This window comes from Strongylocentrotus purpuratus, unplaced genomic scaffold (genome assembly GCF_000002235.5).
Source record: "Strongylocentrotus purpuratus isolate Spur 01 unplaced genomic scaffold, Spur_5.0 spur5_scaffold_20, whole genome shotgun sequence".
Taxonomy (NCBI): domain Eukaryota; kingdom Metazoa; phylum Echinodermata; class Echinoidea; order Camarodonta; family Strongylocentrotidae; genus Strongylocentrotus; species Strongylocentrotus purpuratus.
The window spans coordinates 29,799,274-29,824,363 of NW_022145606.1; the positions used below are offsets into that span (position 1 = coordinate 29,799,274).

General features: G+C 35.7%; 1 protein-coding gene across 1 annotated transcript; it reads right to left on the reverse strand.

Annotated features, from left to right (window-relative positions):
• Positions 1 to 12,064: 12,064 nt before the first annotated feature.
• On the reverse strand, positions 12,065 to 13,727 carry LOC115927677. The gene is made up of 2 exons (XM_030993838.1): positions 13,075 to 13,727; positions 12,065 to 12,237 (listed from the first exon to the last, which is right to left on the reverse strand). Exons 1-2 carry the CDS (start codon positions 13,382 to 13,384, stop codon positions 12,065 to 12,067), a joined length of 483 nt encoding a protein of 160 aa, XP_030849698.1. The 5' UTR covers positions 13,385 to 13,727.
• Positions 13,728 to 25,090: the final 11,363 nt, after the last annotated feature.

Here is a 25,090-nt window from a genome sequence, read left to right on the forward strand (position 1 = left end):
CTGTATTGCCAAGCCTTTGTACATATTTTGTAAATATGTTTGATAATAAATTCATAAAATCAATCAAATACATGTGTGACCTAGCGTTTATTAAAAATTCACTGTATATTGGACGTTCTCAAAAGTTTTTCTGAACGTTCTTAAAACGTTTCCAGGACATTCTAGACGTTCTTAAAAGGTTTTCTGAACGTTCTCAAAACGTTTCCAGGACGTTCTAGACGTTCGTAAAAGGTTTTCTAAACGTTTTCAAAACGTTTCCAGTACATTCTACACGTTCTTAAAAGGTTCTCTTGGACGTTATAGACGTTCTTTAAACGTTCGAGACGTTTTTAAAAGGTTTTCCGGACGTTTTTAAGGTTTTTAAAACGTTCTTAAAACGTCCCAAACGTCCGACAGGTTTTCTGCAGGTCCTTGCACTTGAAAGCAAATCTATAAAAGGTTTTTTATTGGTTCTAAAAACGTTTAGAAAACGTTCAAAAAACGTCCAGTTGGAACGTTCCAAAAGACGTCCAAAACCTACCACAAATGGACGTCTTTAGAACGTTTTCACAAAACGTTTAGGAAACCAATTTGGAACCTTTTTAGAACGTTCAGAAAACGTCCGATTGTTAGTTGGGACATTGTCTATAGATTCAATATAGGACTTATAATTATGATATACATGACTGACATTGATATACATAATAGGTCAGATACCAGTATTTCAACAATGTGACCGCAATGTGATTGCTATCGCCATCATCTATGAAATGACCAATTCATGTACTTGACCGGTTGACCACTAATTCCAAGGAGTTTATGCCTAGAGTTTATGTTCCGCCGTTCTTGGGTAGCTAGGTAAACAATGTACAGGTCGTTCTGAGAATCGCAACTTGAGCGGAGGGAGGCTAGCGGAGCGGATCGTGTTAGTGTGTGTTTGTATTGGGTTTTTACACACGTGTAGTGGTGTGTGCATATTAGCCTTCCTCGTCGCTGGAGAAGCAGGCTTCGGTCCCCGTTTCTTCCCTTCCATGTTTATATCGAAAAGTATTAGCAAAGCCAGTCGTTTAAAACCGTTAAAATGTCACTCTCTAAATAAATCGAGATAGTATAATTATGGCAAAAGTAGAACCAGAGTGCGAGCAACGACGATATAATCAATGAACAACAGCTGATGAACGCGAACGATAGGGAGGCAACAAAGTGTGTACTCTGAAATACCGTGGATCGATAATAATAATGTTGCTTGCCTGCGCATTTAGCGGCCACGAGAGGGAGGCAGAGCGGTAAATTTCAGAGCCTAAAACAATTCGAAATCTAACCGTCGGAACTCTCTCACCGGACCACGAGAGAGTTCTAATTTACCAAATATATCAATTAGTAGGCGGTTTCCCGGCAAATTTTTTATCATCATGTATTAGTCAAAACATATTCTTTCACATGATTGGTAATGAGAGCTTCCATTTCATTTTTTGAAATTGGGGCGTTACCAATACTGGTCTTTACCTTTAAGCCAGGTTAATCTTGAATAATTTTCCCTCGGAAAATTCTTTCGAGACGGTATCTCCATTCATTACAGCTTCCTGCTTCTAGGAATGTGATTTTCTCTTTGAAATTCAGATACCGTCCGCAAAATAACGTTCTGGTACCCTTCTTCATTTTTTTTAATCATTCATGCGTGAAATATGCATCATCTAAGGATCTTAGCTCTACAAATATGTGTAATTTATTAGTTATTATTGTAATAAGGTTATGATAAAACATTGATGATTTTTTTTTTTTTTTTTTTTTTTTTTTTTTTTTGGGGGGGGGGGGTGCACTGTATAACAAAATTGATTGATAAGTCATATATCAAGTTGCCGATATTATGTCGTCATGGGTCCATTGTTTCATGCATTGTACATATGAGACTATTGTCCAAGGTTAAAATATATTTCCTAGCTCAAAAAAACTTCTAAAAATGTACTTCAGGCAAGTAGGATAATGGTAGTTCACTGATCTGGGCCCTTTTACATAAAAATTACCATTGGTGGTAACTTTGCCATCAATGGCAACTACCATGGTAACAGGGCTCAACAGCCAATCAAAATCAAGGTTTCAATGATAGTTACCATTGATGGCAAAGTTACCATCAATGGTAGTTGTGTGCAACGGGGCCCTGGCTCTCTACCTACCATGTATGGCACACAATGAGCTGCATATCAATATTCAATTACATAGCTAAACTACAAGATATTTAGCTTACCTGAAACAGCGAGACAGACTCCTACAGAAACTGTGTTTTTGAAGAAAGTGCTGGCAATAATAAATGATCCACACAACACTCCACCCAACGTAGCGACAAAACGATGGTTGATCTTTGGCAAAACAAGCGTTACAACTGGACCTGATATATTGATAAAATAATAATGAGAACAAATACTATATTAAAAAAATTGATGTAACTTTTATCACAACAATTCTGAGTAAATTTAATTTGGGGCCCGTTTTCCAGAAGTGGGCGACATTTCTATACACTATAGTTTTTGTAAATATATTGTTACTATGTTTTTAATAGTGGAGCCGTATCCAATAAATAATGTTTTGATTTGCTTTATTACATTTTGATCGGATATATAGCCTACTAAATGTACAGTTACATGTACTTACTTTGTGCATTTCTCTATATTCATACTATGTACGGAAATATAACTAAATGTACGTAATTTGACAATGTGTTATTTATTTGCCTACGTATGTGTGTATTTTGTATTTTCCCAATCATCTGTAGTATAATACATCAATTATTATAATAAACATTTCCATATTTACTATTGTAATTTTCGTTTAGGAAAAGCATGCATAGCAACATTTAATACTACTACGTAAGGGGCATTCAAGAGTACTGTAACAATGCATTATTATAGACACATGTAAGTGCATATTTATCATGAAAGCCATATTTTGATTACAAGTGCTGCCGCAAAATCCCCCTAGCGCCATCTCAGGTCATCTTTAGCAATGTGGTCCAGTAACTTGCTGCTTATAGCTAACAGAACTGAAAAATAGACGTATTTTCCAGTTGTGTGTTAAAGGAAGTGTATCATGACGAGACTATGTGTCTTTCACGTGGCCCTACTCGGGACCAATCGGGTATAATAAGAAGGCAGAGAAGTAATTCGACCAATGACAATCATTTTATAATCAGCCTTAACCTTAATATTTGAAGTATCCAGATCTGCTCGCCCCAATTTAATACGTTGGCGCATTCAGATGTTATTGGCGTTTGAGCATGACCGTGCACACGTATTAACACAAAATTGGGGCATCTGACATAGACCTCTGTCGCAGAAGTGAATGCGTATAAACAACATTCAAGAACAAAAGGCAGAGGGGTTAAAAGGTCCCCATACATAATTTATACTCCTCAAAATAGCAGAAACTTTCCGCTTTCAAATGCGACTCGCCCCCAATTTCACTATGAAAATGACTGACAAAGAAAGCGGACAAAATATACAGTTCCTCAGGTAGACAAAGGAACATCCCTTCACTGCTATTATGTAAAAATGTGTAGAACAGGTGTCACATGCATATTCACCTGTTCTACACATGTTTGCATAAAAGCAGTGAAGGGATGTTCCTTTGTCTACCTGAGGAACTGTATATTTTGTCCGCTTTCTTTGTCTGTCATGTTCATAGTGTTTGATACGTATCACTTCACTCACAAACATAGCACAAATTTTCACGTCAACACACGGCATGCACCCACAGTCATGACTCCTGCATTGAGTCATTAGGGACTTTAAGATTTGCGTGGACTGATACGTGTGACGTCCATTCAAGGCAGTGCATTAAAAGGACGTCGATCGTAGCAATCCACATTGTCTTCTTGCGAATCTAAAAGTCCCTATTGTAGTGTAAGTAGGTACACAAAATTGGGGCATCTGCCATAGACTTCTGTCTCAGAAAATGAATGCGTAACGATGCGTAACAACATTCAGAACAAAATGCAGATGGGTTAACAGGTCTCCAGACATAATTTCTACTCCACAAAATAGCAGAAATATTTCGCCTTAAATGCGACTCGCCCCAATTTAAAACGTTAATGGTAACTTAAGATCTGATCGAATTGATGCAACAATGTCATAATTCGTAGTAGTAGTTTACGCGTTGGAGCGACGTACAGGAATGCGCACGCAATTTCCAAGAACAAATGACCAACAGTTTTCATTATGATCTTTATTCAGATACAAAATCACGGATGACATCATACATATTTATTTACAACAAGCAAGTCATCACATATTTGAATACGATTAAATTCTATATATCTATATTTACTTGGGAAAGCGGATTATAAATGCATTTTCTGTATGTCATTAATCAGCATCATCCACTTAGTAGTATTCAACACAAACATCTTCCTTTTCTTTATTTAAAAACTTCTTACATAACTTTTAACACAAATAATAAATATTTCCCTATTTTGTTTGTTGTTGCTACATTTGTATTTAATATATTTACCATACTCGCATTATAAATTGAAAATAAAGCATTATGAAGTAATAAAGTAATATTTTCAACATGGATTGCCTTTTAAGTAAACACTTTACAAAACTGCTTTCTAAGCTAGTGTAAATAGCATTATCCTCAATCCTTTGTGAAATACAAATCCGTTGTTGATCAATGATTCACTTTTCCAGGAGTTGAAGGTGGGGTACAATTAGTTGAAAATGAAAATAAGGCTTAACATTTGTTAGTGGCCATATGGATAAATACAATATATTTTGTTAATGCCAAAGTTAATTGCCATGCGCCCTCTCCCGGGATGACCTTTAATATCATGGGAATGTTTACGCTGCAAGATAATTATGATGATAAAAATATTATGAGGATGAGGATCGAGGGGAGGATTACGATGCTAAAACTAATGATGACTTATGATGTTGATCATAACAATGATGATGATAGTGAGAACGATGGTAAAATGGAAAAAAATGATGGTAAAAATGATGTTGGCAATGTGAAAGATAGTGACAATTTTGATGATGACAATGTTGATGATGACAATGTTGATGATGACAATGTTGATTATGACAATGTTGATGATGACAATGTTGATGTTGGCAATGTTGATGATGACAATGTTGATGATGACAATGTTGATGTTGGCAATGTTGATGATGACAATGTTGATGGTGACAATGTTGATGATGACAATGTTGATGATGACAATGTTGATGATGACAATGTTGTTGATGACAATGTTGATGGTGACAATGTTGATGACAATGATGATGATGACAATGTTGATAATGACAATTTTGATGTTGACAATGTTGATGACAATGTTGATGCTGACAATAGGCCTAAATTCATTTATATAAATGACCGCAAAAAATGAATAGAAAACAAATGAATGTATACAACATGAGACTAAATTATTCAGTCCTGTTGGGAAAGTGAACAAGCGAAGAAATAAATAAGCAAACAAAATGAGAATCAAATTCATGACAGTTAAAGGTAAAGACCAGTATTGGAAACACCCCAATTTAAAAAAAATGAAATGGAAGCTCTTTTTACCAATCATGTGAAAGAATATATTTTGAATATTACATGACGATAAAAGTTTTGACGGGAAACCGCCTACTAATTGATATATTTGGTAAATTAGTATATCTCTTGCCTGTTGACAGATACAAATGCACGTGTCACGCACGTGTGTGTAGTCCCATATAAATCTTTCTGTGTACAGTGCTTCTAACTTTATGAAGACTTGGTCAAATTTCTTATAATTTTTATGATTCCAGAACCTTGCAGTACATCTATGCTAGATGATCAACCTTTTCTGATAGATTTCACAACGTTTCTTTCACTATGCAATTGCATGACCATAACTGGTCTTTAGCTTTAAAGTGGTAGTAATTATATATTATTATTACTAATATACTTCTAATACTACTACTACTAGTAGTAGTAGTAGTAGTAGTAGTAGTAGTAATAATGATGATGATGATGAAAATGATAATAATAAAACAATATTAACAATAATAATATTGATTATAATGATAATAACTATAATATTGAATTGCATAATAATAGGAGGAATAAAAAACAATAAAGCAATATATTACAAAAAAATAGGAAGGAGTAGAAGAGTAAAAGAATAATTTCGGCTTCTACTCTACTATAGCCTTACAAAGTGGTAAAAAAGAGATATATTCAACAATCCCCCTTCCATACTTTCATCATTTTATAGTTATACATCTCAACTAATCTTTTAAAAACAATTTTTTTTTGGAGCCAGAAGCGCGTTTCCTCATATAGGGTATGCTCATATATTTTAAATATGAGAAACTGTTTTTATTTTGTTTATTTGACCTACATGTTTGAATGACCTGACTCCCTTTTTGTTTCATATTCTACTTTTGTATCATTTTATAGTTATACATCTCAACTATTCTTTTAAAAACAATTATTTTGGAGCCAGAAGCGCGTTTTCTCATATGGGGTATCATTTAACAAAGAGTTAACGCCTTTTTGACTCTGAAAAGATGAAAATTGTGGCTCTGATTGCAATTCGTTACGCTATTTTACACTTCTTTATAATGGTAAAACTATAAAATGATAAAAACGTAGAATACGAAAAAAGGGAAGTGAGGTCATACATATATGTAGGTCAAATAAACAAAATAAAAAAAGTTTCTCATATTAAAAAATATGAGAAAATATGCTTCAAAAAAAAAAAAATAACTAGCCCGCATAAAAACTAATGAAACTTCATAATTTCTGTAATGAAATCTCAACACTGAATACGTAGAGAAGACACTACAGGTTTTCAATTCTCTATCTCAAATAGCTTGTAGCTTGCATGCAGAAATGGAAAGAAATGGAATGTATTATATGCTTCTCATTTCATTTCGTTAATTTCCATTTCCAACAAAATAAAATATGATACATGGGATTGCATTTTACACAATAAAACAATGAAACTTAACAATGAAAAGTTAATTATAATTGCTCCACGGTGTACAAAAGGCATATAAAACAGGTTAGTCATGGAGCAAAGGGGACTGCTGAAAAGCAAGGGCTTGTAGATTGCAACCCCCTATAAAAACTTATATTTGCAAAAAGAGTATATCAATAATAATACTAGATAGATATATATATAACATTAGAAACTGTTCTTGTTTTGTTTATTTGACCTACATGTGTGTATGACCTGACTACCTTTTTGTTTCGCATTCTACTTTTATATCATTTTATAGTTATACATCTCAACTATTCTTTTAAAAACAATCATTTTGGAGCCAGAAGCGCGTTTTCTCATATGGGGTATCATTTAACAAAGATTTAACGCCTTTTTGACTCTGAAAAGATGAAAATTGTGGCTCTGATTGCAATTTCGTTACGCTATTTTACACTTCTTTATAATGGTAAAACTATAAAATGATAAAAACGTAGAATACGAAAAAAGGGACGTGAGGTCATACATATATGTAGGTCAAATAAACAAAATAAAAAAAGTTTCTTATATTTAAAAATATGAGAAAATATGCTTCAAAAAAAAAAAAATAACTAGCCCGCATACAAACTAATGAAACTTCTTAATTTCTGTAATGAAATCTCAAAACTGAAGACGTAAAGAAGACACTACAGGTTTTCAATTCTCTATCTTAATTAGCTTGTAGCTTGCATGCAGAAATGGAAAGAAATGGAATGTATTATATGCTTCTCATTTCATTTCGTTAATTTCCATTTCCAACAAAATAAAATATGATACATGGGATTGCATTTTACACAATAAAACAATGAAACTTAACAATGAAAAGTTAATTATAATTGCTCCACAGTTTACAAAATGCATATAAAACAGGTTGGTCATGGAGCAAAGGGGACTGCTGAAAAGCAAGGGCTTGTAGATTGCAACCCCCTATAAAAACGTATATTTGCAAAAAGAGTATATCAATAATAATACTAGATAGATATATATATATATATATATAATATTAGAAACTGTTCTTGTTTTGTTTATTTGACCTACATTTGTGTATGACCTGACTACCTTTTTGTTTCGCATTCTACTTTTATATCATGTTATAGTTACTATTCTCAACTATTCTCAACTAGTCTTTTAAAAACAATCTTTTTTGGAGCCAGAAGCGCGTTTCCTCATATAGGGTATGCTCATATATTTTAGATATAAGAAATTGTTTTTATTTTTTGTTTATTTGACCTACATGTTTGAATGACCTGACTCCCTTTTTGTTTCATATTCTACTTGTTATCATTTTGTAGTTATACATCTCAACTAGTCCTTTAAAAAACAATCATTTTGGAGCCAGAATCGCGTTTTCTCATATGGGGGTATGCTCATATACTTTAAATATGAGAAACTGTTTTTATTTTGTTTATTTGACCTATATGTTTGAATGACCTGACTCCCTTTTTGTTTCATATTCTACTTTTGTATCATTTTATAGTTATACATCTCAACTATTCTTTTAAAAAACAATCATTTTTGGAGCCAGAAGCGCGTTTTCTCATATGGGGTATCATTTAACAAAGAGTTAAATCCTTTTTGACTCTGAAAAGATGAAAATTGTGGCTCTGAATGCAATTTCGTTACGCTATTTTACACTTCTTTATAATGGTAAAAATATAAAATAATAAAAACGTAGAATACGAAAAAAAGGGAAGTGAGGTCATACATATATGTAGGTCAAATAAACAAAATAAAAAAAGTTTCTCATATTTAAAAATATGAGAAAATATGCTTCAAAAAAAAAAAAAAACTAGCCTGCATAAAAACTAATGAAACTTCTTAATTTCTGTAATGAAATCTCAACACTGAAGACGTAGAGAAGACACTACAGGATTTCAATTCTCTATCTTAATTAGCTTGTAGCTTGCATGCAGAAATGGAAAGAAATGGAATGTATTATATGCTTCTCATTTTATTCTAGGAAGAAGACAACTTTAGACTGATTTGCAGTTTGCTCGACATTTATTCCGCTCCGAAACTAGGAGTCCTTTTCCTCAAAACATGTAAAGTAGGAAAGTCAAAGTAAAACAAGTAACATGCATAAAAGCAATAACAAAATCTTATAACCACAATAAAGAGGGTCCACCATAAACAATTCGACAATAATGTATAAACGTGATATGATTCAACAATCTTAAGGGTACATGTACCATGAGTGAAACTCACAATTGTAGGGATCTCCGGTCACGTGATCAGCGGAGGGATAGTAACTCCTTCCGATCACCCCAGGTCCCTGGGGTTTACGTGACCTGCCGGTAGGATAGTATCTCCTACGGATGATCCCCACAACTTTTCAATACTCACAAAATCATCAATGCATAACTAACATAGTTATGGAAACACTATATTTGTGGGATCTCGAGTCACGCGATCAGCGGAAGGATAGTAATTCCCTCCGATCACCCCAGGTCCCTGGGGTTTACGTGACCTGCCGGTAGGATAGTATCTCCTACGGATGATCCCCACAACTTTTCAATACTCACAAAATCATCAATGCATAACTAACATAGTTATGGAAACACTATATTTGTGGGGTCTCGAGTCACGCGATCAGCGGAAGGGTAGTAACTCCCTCCGATCACCCCAGATACCTGGGGTTTACGTGACCCACCGACAGGATAGTATCTCCTGCAGTATCCCCAATGTTATCCCGGTGCTACTATACCAGCGCATATATAAGAAGTGGTGATAATCGGAACCAACCATGGAATAATCACGAGTAAAAGAAATCCTCCCCCAGTCAACCCCCGTGTTACCATGATATTAAGTACATACAATTCGTTATATCACTCAAAACAACATTGTACTTCCAATTTGTTAATCCTCAATCAACTTTAAGTAGTTTACTTCTTCAACTCTACTTAAACTAAAGAGGGGTGGGTGGGCCGGGGAAAAAGGACTTCTCCGAGCGGAGATAAAGTCGAAAGTGAGAAAATCTTGCACACGGCGTTCCCACGCTTACTGCGCGCATAACTCCACCGTTGTAGATTCACTGGCTGTGCGCATTTTCGGTTTCTTTACAGAGGTAAATTTCACATGTCGCTGTCTCACAAAGGCACCGCTTAAACAGCTGTAAAAGGCGCGCGCTATTTCTGGCCTATGCCAGCAATTGTTTTGTCTATCCTTGACTCTCCCAGAATGACTCTGATCATTTATTATGATCACGTTATTCTAGGAAGAAGACAACTTTAGACTGATTTGCAGTTTGCTCGACATTTATTCCGCTCCGAAACTAGGAGTCCTTTTCCTCAAAACATGTAAAGTAGGAAAGTCAAAGTAAAACAAGTAACATGCATAAAAGCAATAACAAAATCTTATAACCACAATAAAGAGGGTCCACCATAAACAATTCGACAATAATGTATAAACGTGATATGATTCAACAATCTTAAGGGGACATGTACCATGAGTGAAACTCACAATTGTAGGGATCTCCGGTCACGTGATCAGCGGAGGGATAGTAACTCCTTCCGATCACCCCAGGTCCCTGGGGTTTACGTGACCTGCCGGTAGGATAGTATCTCCTACGGATGATCCCCACAACTTTTCAATACTCACAAAATCATCAATGCATAACTAACATAGTTATGGAAACACTATATTTGTGGGATCTCGAGTCACGCGATCAGCGGAAGGATAGTAATTCCCTCCGATCACCCCAGGTCCCTGGGGTTTACGTGACCTGCCGGTAGGATAGTATCTCCTACGGATGATCCCCACAACTTTTCAATACTCACAAAATCATCAATGCATAACTAACATAGTTATGGAAACACTATATTTGTGGGGTCTCGAGTCACGCGATCAGCGGAAGGGTAGTAACTCCCTCCGATCACCCCAGATACCTGGGGTTTACGTGACCCACCGACAGGATAGTATCTCCTGCAGTATCCCCAATGTTATCCCGGTGCTACTATACCAGCGCATATATAAGAAGTGGTGATAATCGGAACCAACCATGGAATAATCACGAGTAAAAGAAATCCTCCACCCACATTTTTTTTTTTTTTTTTTTTTTTTTTGTGGGGGGGGGGGGGGGGGGGTTGGGCGTGGTTTGCCATGGTTGCTTCCTAATACCATCTATGGACCCATGCTGTTTCACTAAATATTAATATGACATGTATCATACTTCATGTATTTCTCATGGATTCAATCCGTTACATATTGTAATCTTATATTATTATTCTTGCTGCTAGCCAGACAGTGATAGAGGCGAAAACCCGACAATATTGCCATTGTGGCTTAATTTAACGAGCAAAATAATTATATTTCCTTTGTCGGGGAAAATTCCCCTATGGCCCACTTTGTAGTTCTGAAGCTACTGTGCGACCGAGTGACTCTGACTCCACCCTCTGCTAGCTTACAATTATGTATGATGTATACTAGTACATCAAAATCAATCATTAATTTAAATATGGTTCTAATTTATCAGCAATTAAATAAATTTCAAATTTAATGTGAATCCCAAAAATGAAGGCGTATATATCTGAATATGTAACTCACGTTACAACACGCTATTCCTCAACTTCTTGTGTTATAATAATTCCATTATCACATCGAACCCAGTCTGTCCGAAATTCCACAAGGCTCATTAATAGCCGAATTAGTGTTATTGTCCCGTTTCCGTGAATATAAATATTCTATTCATATATACCCAAGCCCGAGTCTATTCCTTCTTGGAAATTATCGATGAAAGCGTCGGATCCTCTGTCGGACAGGTGTACCCCATCTCTTAAAAATAAACTGTAATTGGATGGATCCAACTAATGAGCAATAACTGACGCATTCGGCAGCCGGGCTATTAATCTCCTCGCGTACTTGTTGAGCGATTTCCTGACCCCATCCATGGCGTCTTGTAATGTTCGATAACCACGACTGCTATGATAGAATAGACGTGGGATGATGGTCGACCAGGCGATGTGCGTACGAGGCATGGCTGTCCGTAAAATTTGAAGAGCCATATCGATCGCGATTCTGCATTGGCAGGCATCATTCAGGCCCAAGTTATTTGTTCCTAAATGCACGATTACTAGCGCAGGTGCTCGTTGGTTGTATCTCAACCTATTCTCCACCAGGCGCGGAAGGTCTTGTAACGTCGCTCCTCCCTGACCGTGCCATTGGACCGTCCCTCTTGCTCTTCCCAAATCTTGGTGGTTGAGCATGATTGTTCGCCCTCTGCTTGGCACGTCTGACCAAGCTGTCGCCTACGATCCAGATCCTGTCGCCGGTTGTCTCTGAAACAGGATGGAAAAACTCCCCAAAGTAATGTGTTCTATATTCATATTCATATCATCATACACGTGGGCTACTTATTCTCCCACTTATAATTTACTATGAAAATATGTGATAGTAGGTTTCCATTAAAAGGAAAAAGGAAGGAATAATCGTTCCTCTGTGTTACATGTAAAACCTACCAGCGATGGGGGTTACGACAATATTAATGATTGGGGGAGCCTAATCAGGATAGTAACTCCTGGTTGATCCTCCAGTCCCATTCTGGTTATTAACATGAGCACTTCACATAATTGATCTGCACATTGTATACTTTGTGTCGTGTTCAACTTTTGTGTGTAAAGCGGCATGCCTATCTAGAGCATTGCCCTGACCGGTAATTAAATTCATAGCATTCTCCGCCACGAAAGTTTTGTGCCCGAAATGGCGCCCTTCCCTTATTCATATTGGGTGTGAACTTTATTGTGCTCGACCCCCGGGGTGTGGCCCATTCCCGCTTGGTTGCCCACGATCCCTATTGGGTTTGGGGGCGGTCTTGTATCCGCCCCTGGCAATAGCGCCTGACTGAATCGATTGCCCGACACTGCTTGCCCGTGTGGGAGGATGGGCTTCATTATCCCTCAAATTATGACTAGCTCTAGGCCTAGTGTCACTCTCGTTGTGTGTAATTTGTAATTGAAAGCCAGCGTATAGGCTACCGGTGTTTGGTACAATCGAGGGGAAGGAAACCACCAAGTTGCTTTCCCTCTCGCTTCCAAGATTGTTAAATCTATGTCTTGTTGTTTCACTAAATTGTGATATTTCTGGTAAATGTGATTGCATAGCTACGTCTACCTCACCTTGCATTGGCTGTGCATGTGAAGGCGGCTGGCTTGATGACTGGTTCGCTCCAGTTGTCTCGTTTCCACTGTATTGTGGTCCGTCAGTCTCCGGAGCCGGGTTTATGCTGGTAGTGGCTGAGCGTCCACTGTTGGGGTTACCGCTCGAGTGCCTCGCCCGTTTTGGCCGCCCCGCCCGCCGGGGAGTTGAGGTGCCGAGTACGTCTTGAGTGGTGTCGTTGCTAGACTGCCTTAATCTTGTAGACTGTCTAGGCCTAGCAATCTTTGGTTGGCGGGCCACCCGGCTCTGGCTTGATTTCCGCTTTCCCATCTTTCGATATACTGGGATTTCCTCTCGTTATTTAGACTTATCTGTATACTCAATTGTAGAGCCTTCTCGAAAAAGGACTTCTCCGAGCGGAGATAAAGTCGAAAGTGAGAAAATCTTGCACACGGCGTTCCCACGCTTACTGCGCGCATAACTCCACCGTTGTAGATTCACTGGCTGTGCGCATTTTCGGTTTCTTTACAGAGGTAAATTTCACATGTCGCTGTCTCACAAAGGCACCGCTTAAACAGCTGTAAAAGGCGCGCGCTATTTCTGGCCTATGCCAGCAATTGTTTTGTCTATCCTTGACTCTCCCAGAATGACTCTGATCATTTATTATGATCACGTTATTTCGTTAATTTCCATTTCCAACAAAATAAAATATGATACATGGGATTGCATTTTACACAATAAAACAATGAAACTTAACAATGAAAAGTTAATTATAATTGCTCCACAGTGTACAAAATGCATATAAAACAGGTTGGTCATGGAGCAAAGGGGACTGCTGAAAAGCAAGGGCTTGTAGATTGCAACCCCCTATAAAAACGTATATTTGCAAAAAGAGTATATCAATAATAATACTAGATAGATATATATATATATAGATAATATTAGAAACTGTTCTTGTTTTGTTTATTTGACCTACATGTGTGTATGACCTGACTACCTTTTTGTTTCGCATTCTACTTTTATATCATGTTATAGTTACTATTCTCAACTATTCTCAACTAGTCTTTTAAAAACAATCTTTTTTGGAGCCAGAAGCGCGTTTCCTCATATAGGGTATGCTCATATATTTTAGATATGAGAAACTGTTTTTATTTTGTTTATTTGACCTACATGTTTGAATGACCTGACTCCCTTTTTGTTTCATATTCTACTTGTTATCATTTTGTAGTTATACATCTCAACTAGTCTTTTAAAAAACAATCATTTTGGAGCCAGAAGCGCGTTTTCTCATATGGGGGTATGCTCATATATTTTAAATATGAGAAACTGTTTTTATTTTGTTTATTTGACCTACATGTTTGAATGACCTGACTCCCTTTTTGTTTCATATTCTACTTTTGTATCATTTTATAGTTATATATCTCAACTATTCTTTTAAAAACAATCATTTTGGAGCCAGAAGCGCGTTTTCTCATATGGGGTATCATTTAACAAAGAGTTAACGCCTTTTTGACTCTGAAAAGATGAAAATTGTGGCTCTGATTGCAATTTCGTTATGCTATTTTACACTTCTTTATAATTGTAAAAATATAAAATAATAAAAACGTAGAATACGAAAAAAAGGGAAGTGAGGTCATACATATATGTAGGTCAAATAAACAAAATAAAAAAAGTTTCTCATATTTAAAAATATGAGAAAATATGCTTCAAAAAAAAATAATAACTAGCCTGCATAAAAACTAATGAAACTTCTTAATTTCTGTAATGAAATCTCAACACTGAAGACGTAGAGAAGACACTACAGGATTTCAATTCTCTATCTTAATTAGCTTGTAGCTTGCATGCAGAAATGGAAAGAAATGGAATGTATTATATGCTTCTCATTTCATTTCGTTAATTTCCATTTCCAACAAAATAAAATATGATACATGGGATTGCATTGTACACAATACAACAATGAAACTTAACAATGAAAAGTTAATTATAATTGCTTATATTTGCAAAAAGAGTATATCAATAATAATAATAGATAGATATATAATAATAATAATAATAATAATAATAATAATAATAATAATAATAGCCTAATAGTCCACTCCAAATTTTATTAAACCGAAACGGAAATTCTTTTTGCCCAATTGATCGTGAGCCCGGCAGCCACTGAGCAGCGCCAGATCGACGTTGCTCTATCCCTTATTGTTGAACGCCAAACAAGGTAGCAACAACTCCCATCTTTTAACGTCTTTTGGTATGACGCGGCCGGGGTTCGAACCCACGACCTCCCGGTTGTGAGGCGGACGCTCTACTGACTGAGCCAACACTAGTATTATACACTTATATATACATAATATTAGAAACTGTTCTTGTTTTGTTTATTTGACCTACATGAGTGTATGACCTGACTACCTTTTTGTTTCGCATTCTACTTTATATCATTTTATAGTTACTATTCTCAACTATTCTTTAAAAAAAAACTTTTTAGAGCCAGAAGCGCGTTTCCTCATATGGGGTATCTTCTAACAAAGAGTTAACGCCTTTTTTACTCTGAAAAAGATGAAAAATTGTGGCTCTGATCGCAATTTCGTTATGCTATTTTACACTTCTTTATAATGGTAGAACTATAAAATGATTTTTTTTTTTAAATTAGAATGCAAAAACAAAAAGGGAGTGAGGTCATATATACATGTAGGTCAAATAAACAAAATAAAAACAGTTGTTCATACTTAAGAATATGAGAAAACATGTTTTACCAACACCTTTTCTGTACGCAGTGTACTATTATTTATTGATTTTTCTTTTTAATTTACAGTCAAACCTGTCTTTGTGGCCACCTCTCAAAAGTGGCCACTTTTTTAGTTTGCCTTAGGTGGCCTTAAAGTTATAGACCAGTTTTGGAAACGCCCCCCTGTCATAAAATGAAATGGAAGCTCGTATTACCAATCATGTGAAAGAATATGTTTTGAATATTACATGACGATAAAAGTTTTAACGGGAAACCGCCTACTAATTGATATATTTGGTAAATTAGTATATCTCTTGCCTGTTGAGAGATACAAATGCACGTGTCACGCACGTGTGTGTAGTCCCATAAACATCTTTCTGTGTACAGTGCTTCTAACTTTATAAAGACTTGGTCAAATTTCTTATAATTTTTATGATTCCAGAACCTTGCAGTACATCTATGCTAGATGATAAACCTTTTCTGATCGATTTCACAACGTTTCTTTCACTATGCAATTGCATGACCATAACTGGTCTTCAGCTTTAAAGTGGTAGTAATTATATATTATTATTACTAATATACTTCTAATACTACTACTAGTAGTAGTAGTAGTAGTAGTAGTAATAATGATGATGATGATGAAAATGATAATAATAAAACAATATTAACAATAATAATATTGATTATAATGATAATAACTATAATATTGAATTGCATAATAATAGGAGGAATAAAAAACAATAAAGCAATATATTACAAAAAATAGGAAGGAGTAGAAGAGTAACAGAATAATTCCGGCCTTTACTCTACTATAGTCTTACAAAGTGGTAAAAAAGAGATATATTCAACAATCCCCCTTCCATACTTTCATCATTTTATAGTTATACATCTCAACTAATCTTTTAAAAACAATTTTTTTTTGGAGCCAGAAGCGCGTTCCCTCATATAGGGTATGCTCATATATTTTAAATATGAGAAACTGTTTTTATTTTGTTTATTTGACCTACATGTTTGAATGACCTGACTCCCTTTTTGTTTCGCATTCTACTTTTGTATAATTTTATAGTTATACATCTCAACTATTCTTTTAAAAACAATCATTTTGGAGCCAGAAGCGCGTTTTCTCATATGGGGTATCATTTAACAAAGAGTTAACGCCTTTTTGACTCTGAAAAGATGAAAATTGTGGCTCTGATTGCAATTTCGTTACGCTATTTTACACTTCTTTATAATTGTAAAAATATAAAATAATAAAAACGTAGAATACGAAAAAGAGGAAGTGAGGTCATACATATATGTAGGTCAAATAAACAAAATAAAAAAAGTTTCTCATTATTTAAAAATATGAGAAAATATGCTTCAAAAAAAAAAAAAAATAACTAGACCGCATAAAAACTAATGAAACTTCTTAATTTCTGTAATGAAATCTCAACACTGAAGACGTAGAGAAGACACTACAGGATTTCAATTCTCTATCTTAATTAGCTTGTAGCTTGCATGCAGAAATGGAAAGAAATGGAATGTATTATATGCTTCTCATTTCATTTCGTTAATTTCCATTTCCAACAAAATAAAATATGATACATGGGATTGCATTGTACACAATACAACACTGAAACTTAACAATGAAAAGTTAATTATAATTGCTTATATTTGCAAAAAGAGTATATCAATAATAATAATAGATATATAATAATAATAATAATAATAATAATAATAATAATAATAATAGCCTAATAGTCCACTCCAAATTTTATTAAACCGAAACGGAAATTCTTTTTGCCCAATTGATCGTGAGCCCGGCAGCCACTGAGCAGCGCCAGATCGACGTTGCTCTATCCCTTATTGTTGAACGCCAAACAAGGTAGCAACAACTCCCATCTTTTAACGTCTTTTGGTATGACGCGGCCGGGGTTCGAACCCACGACCTCCCGGTTGTGAGGCGGACGCTCTACTGACTGAGCCAACACTATTATTATACGCTTATATATACATAATATTAGAAACTGTTCTTGTTTTGTTTATTTGACCTACATGAGTGTATGACCTGACTACCTTTTTGTTTCATATTCTACTTTTGTATCATTTTATAGTTATACATCTCAACTATTCTTTTAAAAAACAATCATTTTGGAGCCAGAAGCGCGTTTTCTCATATGGGGTATCATTTAACAAAGAGTTAACGCCTTTTTGACTCTGAAAAGATGAAAATTGTGGCTCTGATTGCAATTTCGTTACGCTATTTTACACTTCTTTATAATGGTAAAACTATAAAATGATAAAAACGTAGAATACGAAAAAGGGAAGTGAGGTCATACATATATGTAGGTCAAATAAACAAAATAAAAAAAGTTTCTCATATTTAAAAATATGAGAAAATATGCTTCAAAAAAAAATAATAACTAGCCCGCATAAAAACTAATGAAACTTCTTAATGTCTGTAATGAAATCTCAACACTGAAGACGTAGAGAAGACACTACAGGTTTTCAATTCTCTATCTTAATTAGCTTGTAGCTTGCATGCAGAAATGGAAAGAAATGGAATGTATTATATGCTTCTCATTTCATTTCGTTAATTTCCATTTCCAACAAAATAAAATATGATACATGGGATTGCATTGTACACAATACAACAATGAAACTTAACAATGAAAAGTTAATTATAATTGCTCCACAGTGTACAAAGGGCATATAAAACAGGTTGGCCATGGAGCAAAGGGGACTGCTGAAAAGCAAGGGCTTGTAGATTGCAACCCTCTATACAAACTTATATTTGCAAAAAGAGTATATCAATAATAATACTAGATATATATATATATATGTATATATATATATATATATACTATTAGAAACTGTTCTTGTTTTGTTTATTTGACCTACATGTGTGTATGACCTGACTATCTTTTTGTTTCGCATTCTTCTTTTATATCATTTTATAGTTACTATTCTCAACTATTCTTTAAAAAAAAAAACTTTTTGGAGCCAGAAGCGCGTTTCCTCATATGGGGTATCTTTTAACAAAGAGTAAACGCCTTTTTTACTCTGAAAAAGATGAAAAATTGTGGCTCTGATTGCAATTTCGTTATGCTATTTTACATTTCTTTATAATGGTAGAACCTTAAAATTATTTCTTTTTTAAAATTAGAATGCAAAACAAAAAGGGAGTGAGGTCATATATACATGTAGGTCAAATAAACAACAAAAAAAACAGTTGTTCCTACTTAAGAATATGAGAAAACATGTTTTACCAACACCTTTTCTGTACGCAGTGTACTATTATTTATTGATTTTTCTTTTAATTTACAGTCAAACCTGTCTTTGTGGCCACCTCTCAAAAGTGGCCACTTTTTTAGTTTGCCTTAGGTGGCCTTAAAGTTATAGACCAGTTTTGGAAACGCCCCCCTCTCATAAAATGAAATGGAAGCTCGTATTACCAATCATGTGAAATTATAGGTTTTGACTAATTCGTGATGATACAAATTTTGCCGGGAAACCGCCTACTAATTGATATACAGTGCGTCCCAGAAAAAACGAAAACGAGAATTATCGATGGTTTACCATTACTTCAGCAAGATTATAATTAATAAATGGCACATATTTGTAAAGCTTAGATACTCCTCTTTTTTGTGATGCAACTCATATGATGCATATTTCCCCCATGAGTGATTAAAAGTAATTTGAAGAGAGGAAACTAAAAGAGTCATTTGGTGGACGGTATCTGAATTTCAAAGAGAAAATCACATTTCTAGAAAGTTCATTTTCTGCCCTTTGATATGACACCTCAATCAGCAAAAATGAGCTAGATTTAACAAAGTTCTGTTTGTTTTAATAAAGTGACGCTTGCATATCCATAATTCGGTTAAACTAATTTGTTTTCATTGGCTGCCTGCACGTACGAACAAACAAACAGAGTTGACGAAAGACCGTTCCGTTCACGACCAGCCATGCACAAAAAAGACGAAAGACTTGATGCATGGCTGATCGTCAACGAAACGGAGAAAATTGCAGCATATGAGTTGCATCAAATGAAAGAGGAGGATCTTAGTTTTACAGATATGTGTAATTCATTAATTATAATTGTGATTAAGTTATAATAAAACATCGATAATTCTCGGTTTCGTTTTTTGGGGACGCACTGTATATTTAGTCAATTATCACATCTATCCGGCCTGGATGCGTCTTATTTGTTCGTACCACGGCGAGCCCTGATTGAGCTCGCGAGGGAAACCTGCGCATGCGCACTACTACTACTACTACTACTACTCTACTACTACTACTACTACTACCTCTACTTCTACTACTTACTTCTATACAACATCAACCAATACTATGATGCTACCGTTGATGTTCACCAATGATGATGCCAATGATTGTTATTATTATCATCAATAACGATGATTGTTATCACTATGATCAATAATTGTCGCTGTTATTTTGTTTTATATGTATAGTATTATTATCATTATTGTTATTATTGTTATCATTAGTATTAACATCATCATCATCATTACTACTACATATACCGCTAACTACTTCTACCACTACTAATATTACTACCGATAGTTTGTATATATCACGTTTTCACTTACATAATAGGTACATCAGCGTTGCAGGCAGGCTACATATCAATCCGACGGTAGCATAATCTGACTCCAGACGCTCAACCATTGTAGGAATAAGAACACCGAAAGATTTCGCGATGCCACTATCAAGAAAAACTACCACGAATTTGCTAACAACAATCACCCAGCCCCAAGACCACCCACTAGAACTTTCTTTGGCCATTTTACACCCAAAACAGAAGTATAATGTATGATTAATCTAATCCAATCAACAACAGGTATTTGAATGAGGCTGCAGAAATCGCGCCACGTGATACAGCCACCAAATCAAATGTCAGATGTCATTTCAAAAGACTAGTAGAGCCATATCAGCCATTGTTCGCTATCGAAAAAAAGTACTCCTGAGGCGTGTTTGAACCAGAAGTCAAATGAAATTGTCTTAATATATAAAATGATCACGGTGCCATGACATTAATTAATTAAGGGAAATTTTAATACCCCATTGTATATCCCGTAGATATCGTGTTCAGAGTAGGCAATAGACCAGTTCACCGATAGCACATGTCCCAAATGACCGCGAATATCCACAGATCTTCAGAACATGAAGAGGTCTCACCTTGTACATTTTGAAATAAATTGGCTTGGCCTCACTCGCAATTTCAGTACCTAAGGAGCTTGGTGACCAGGTGACAGTTAACACAGCTCGCAAACAAAGCCTGTTATTGAACTAAGGTTGACGTTAATTCAGCACAAACACCCTCATCAACCAATTGTCTATTTAAACAAAGGAGTCCTGCCAATGCCGAGTTATGATACCACGACGTTTAATGCACAAAGCGCGAAGCAATGCACAATGACTGAACTTCTGAAGCAAAGTGACGTGAAGTAAACATCAAGTGTGGTTCAATCTGTTTATGAACAAATAAAACATAAACAATAATAAATACCTTCATAGGCGCCGGAAGTGGGGTGGTAGGGGGTGCAGTTGCCCCCCCCCCCCCCCCCAACCAAAAACATCCCTCTTCCTTAAAAAAAACAAACAGTAGTGGAGTAAAGATGGTTTGTATTTTTAACCCAAAAGAACATAACAATAATAAAAACTATTTCAGCTTATTAATTGTGTACATGTCTGTAGGAGAACCTACTGAGCATAACCTCTCGAGCTGTTCAAGCCGACTTAATTCTGATCCGTTTTTATTGTATATTGAGAACTAGCAACACCCACATTTCACTATCCCCTCAAGCGGCCAAATCCTAACCCTTTCTATAAAGCGACACTTGTGACATCACAATCACCTGCTTCAAGCAGAACTTCATCCTGTCACTATGAATATGACGGACAAAGAAAGAGGACAAAAAATACAGTTCCTCATTCTACCCTCAACAATTGCTGTGGTAGACAAAGGAACATATTCACTGTTATTGTGTAAAAATGTGTAGAACAGGTGAATATGCATGTTACACCTAATCTACACATGTTTACATAATAGCAGTGAAGGGACGTTCCTTTGTCTACCACAGCAATTGTTGAGGGTAGAATGAGGAACTGTATATTTTGTCCTCTTTCTTTGTCCTTCATGTTCATAGTGAGAGCCTTTGTTTCCTCTTTTCAAAGAATACTTTCACCTGTTTATCATGGAATGCACTGCTTGGGCATAAATGAATAATGATTATATAACGTTAATGAGCACGTATCAAGTATTTTATCTCCGTGTATTTCACAATTTTTCTTCAATTACTGTTATGAGATTGAAACTATAACCTGGCTTATTGTCATGTTCAAAAGGTGAAGGAAGAGGGAAAAACAGTTTTTTTGAGAGACATGGTGTTGTAAAAGTTTGTTCACTGTCTTCTTCCTTCCCTTTCTCCTCGTATTCCTTCTCCTCCTCCTTCTTGTCCTCCTATTCCTGGGACCCGTTTCACAAAGCCTTTTTTCAATGACAAATGACAACAATCAGTGACAAATGTGTTGATAACCAATCCGAAGCAAGGATTTCAGTAGCTATTGTAATTAATGATATGTACCCGCTGTCTATTTTACAATTGTACTTCGTTATCTTTATGATGTAATCGCAGACACATAGAGCCAAATTGATGTAACTTTCTCTTTATAAGTGAACATGCCTACCTATACTTAATTCTCTCCTCTCTTCCTTTCACTATTTTTTCTTTCCTATCAACGTTCTGTTATATACAATGTAATTTTCATAATAATATCTAATAAGTTCTTTCGGTAACTGTGTTAATTTATTATGGGCGTTCCCAACTCAAGCTATGCTTTCCGGGTTTTCGCCTCCTTCCGTATCTGAATTATTTACTGTATACTCTATGTTAAAATAATTGTTACATATATCATGTATATATACATTGTGTTTTATATTGTGCTGTTGAGAAGGAAATAAATGTTAATACAAAGACAAATACAAATCTGTCATTTGTCACTGATGACAAGTTTTGTGAAACGCCCCCCTGTTGGTAGAACCTGTCTTCCCGTTTCTCTAATAGGGACTTTTAGATTTGCGTGGACTGATACGTGTGACGTCCATTCAAGGCAGTGCATTACAAGGACGTCGATCGTAACAATCCACGTTGTCCTTGTGTAAATCTAAAAGTCTCTAATGATTCCTCCCCAGAGTGACACCGTTTGCCCTTCACTTCAAATCAATTTTGCTCTCATTAGTACCGCCGTTAGTTGGTGCATTGACCTACTAGTAGGACCATGGTCGGTGCCCTGCGAACCGCTACACCGCACACGATTAAAGATAAACTTTAGTACTGGTAATGCGATTGTATTGTGAAAGAAAAGGTGTGGAATGGATCAGAAAAGTTGATCATATAGGAAGTAAGTAATGGTGGGTAATGCAAGGTTCTGGAGTCAACAACATCATCATAAATTTGGCAGAGTCTTGGTAAAGTAACAATCACTTACACAGAAAGATGTATATGGGACAACACACATGGTGTCGGGGCTAGTACTACCCTGATTTCCTTATTTTTCTATGCTCATTGCTCAGCCAGTAAACATTTTCTTCCAAAATTGTTTGGCACATGACATTTATTTGTAATCTTGAACATTCAGTGTAAGCTTCGTTAGATTCTGTGAGAATTCATTTTCTTTTTTTACCAGAACTCAAGTTTATCTTTAAGAGCCATACCACCTAGGATGATACATGCTCCTGCAGTGCATGTCCACATGCTCGGAGAGATGACCTCTCAATGAGCAGCATGCATCCGGTAGTGTAGCCGTATATGTCGCGATTGTGTTCATCAAAGCAAGGTTTTCATTGAAGAAATAATTTATTTTAATGTTCAAAGACTGTGGGCATGTAGGTCATTGACAAGCCAACATATGTGAAAGAAAATGAAAACTGATAGTTTACTAAATGCAAGCCAATAAGTTATTTACAACAATAAATAACAATGAGGTGATATTCGATGCGGCGTACACGTGTCAATCAATAAAGCTAGTTCACGGTTGCAGTCTGAGCCTGAGCAGATAAAGGTCGTGTGTGTGTGTGTGTGTGTGTGTATTGGGTTTTTTACAGACGTGTATCAATCAGATATGATTATTTACGTCTGGGACCGACCTTTAAACGTCACCATCCGAAAGACGTGACTCAGTTTCGAACCTGCGTCCTCGGCTGAATCAGTTTGTAACTTCCACTTTTTAGCTGGATTACAGGCGCACGCCACAACGCCTAGATAAAGGCCATTGCAGAACAAACTTTATATACACGGAAACGAAATACTGGATACGTGCTCATGAAAGATATGTAAACACTATTCATTCATGTACAAACAGTGCGTAGCATGATATACAGGTGCATGGAAGTATTGTTTGAAAAAGGGAAACAAAAGCTATTATTTCAAAATGTACATAGTGGGACCTTTTCATGTTTTGATATTCGAGGTCATCGCAGAGATATGCTAACCGTGAACTGGTCTGTTGGTATAGTCAGTAACGGGTCTGATAAATTAAAGAAAACTGAATTTGAAACCGGGCAATATACTACCCCTCTCTCTCTCTCTCTCTCTCTCCGTCTCTCTTTCTCTCTCTCTCTCTCTCTCTCTCTTCTTCATCGCCTTACTTGTCCCTCTCTTACTTCACTGTGCATTTGCATTCCTCGTAATTACAGAAAATAAACAATAATACCGCTGAATTGATTTATCCTTTCCCATCCGTGTTCTTCCTAGTACATGTAGTGGGAGTAGTATTAGCAGCAGTATCATTATAACACTAATAATAATAAAGAGGGATAAATATTACAACCAAAGATATAGAAGTTCAGAGGGTTAGTGAAGTAAAGATAACACAATTCGCAGATGATACCACATTATTTGTTAATTCAATGGAATCAGTAGATAATGTTATGAAAGAGTTAGACGATTTTGAATATTTTGCAGGCCCAAAGATTAATTGGAATAAAACAAAAGTAATGAAAATGAAAGAATTAGATACGACAAAATATGATATTGAATTTACAGAAGAACCAATTAAACATTTAGGTGTTTACGTTGGTAAAAATGATAAATATGTTAGCAGTATGAATTGGGAGGGGAAAGTTGAAAAATTAATAATATTCTTAAGACGTGGAAAATGAGACGACTGACCTGTTATGGAAAAATAATAATTATAAAATGTTTGATAATTCCTCAGCTCGTCTATTTAGGCACAGCTGTCTCAATGCCTATTCATATATGCAAGGCTTTACATAGGACTATATATACATTTATATGGAATTCTAAACGTGA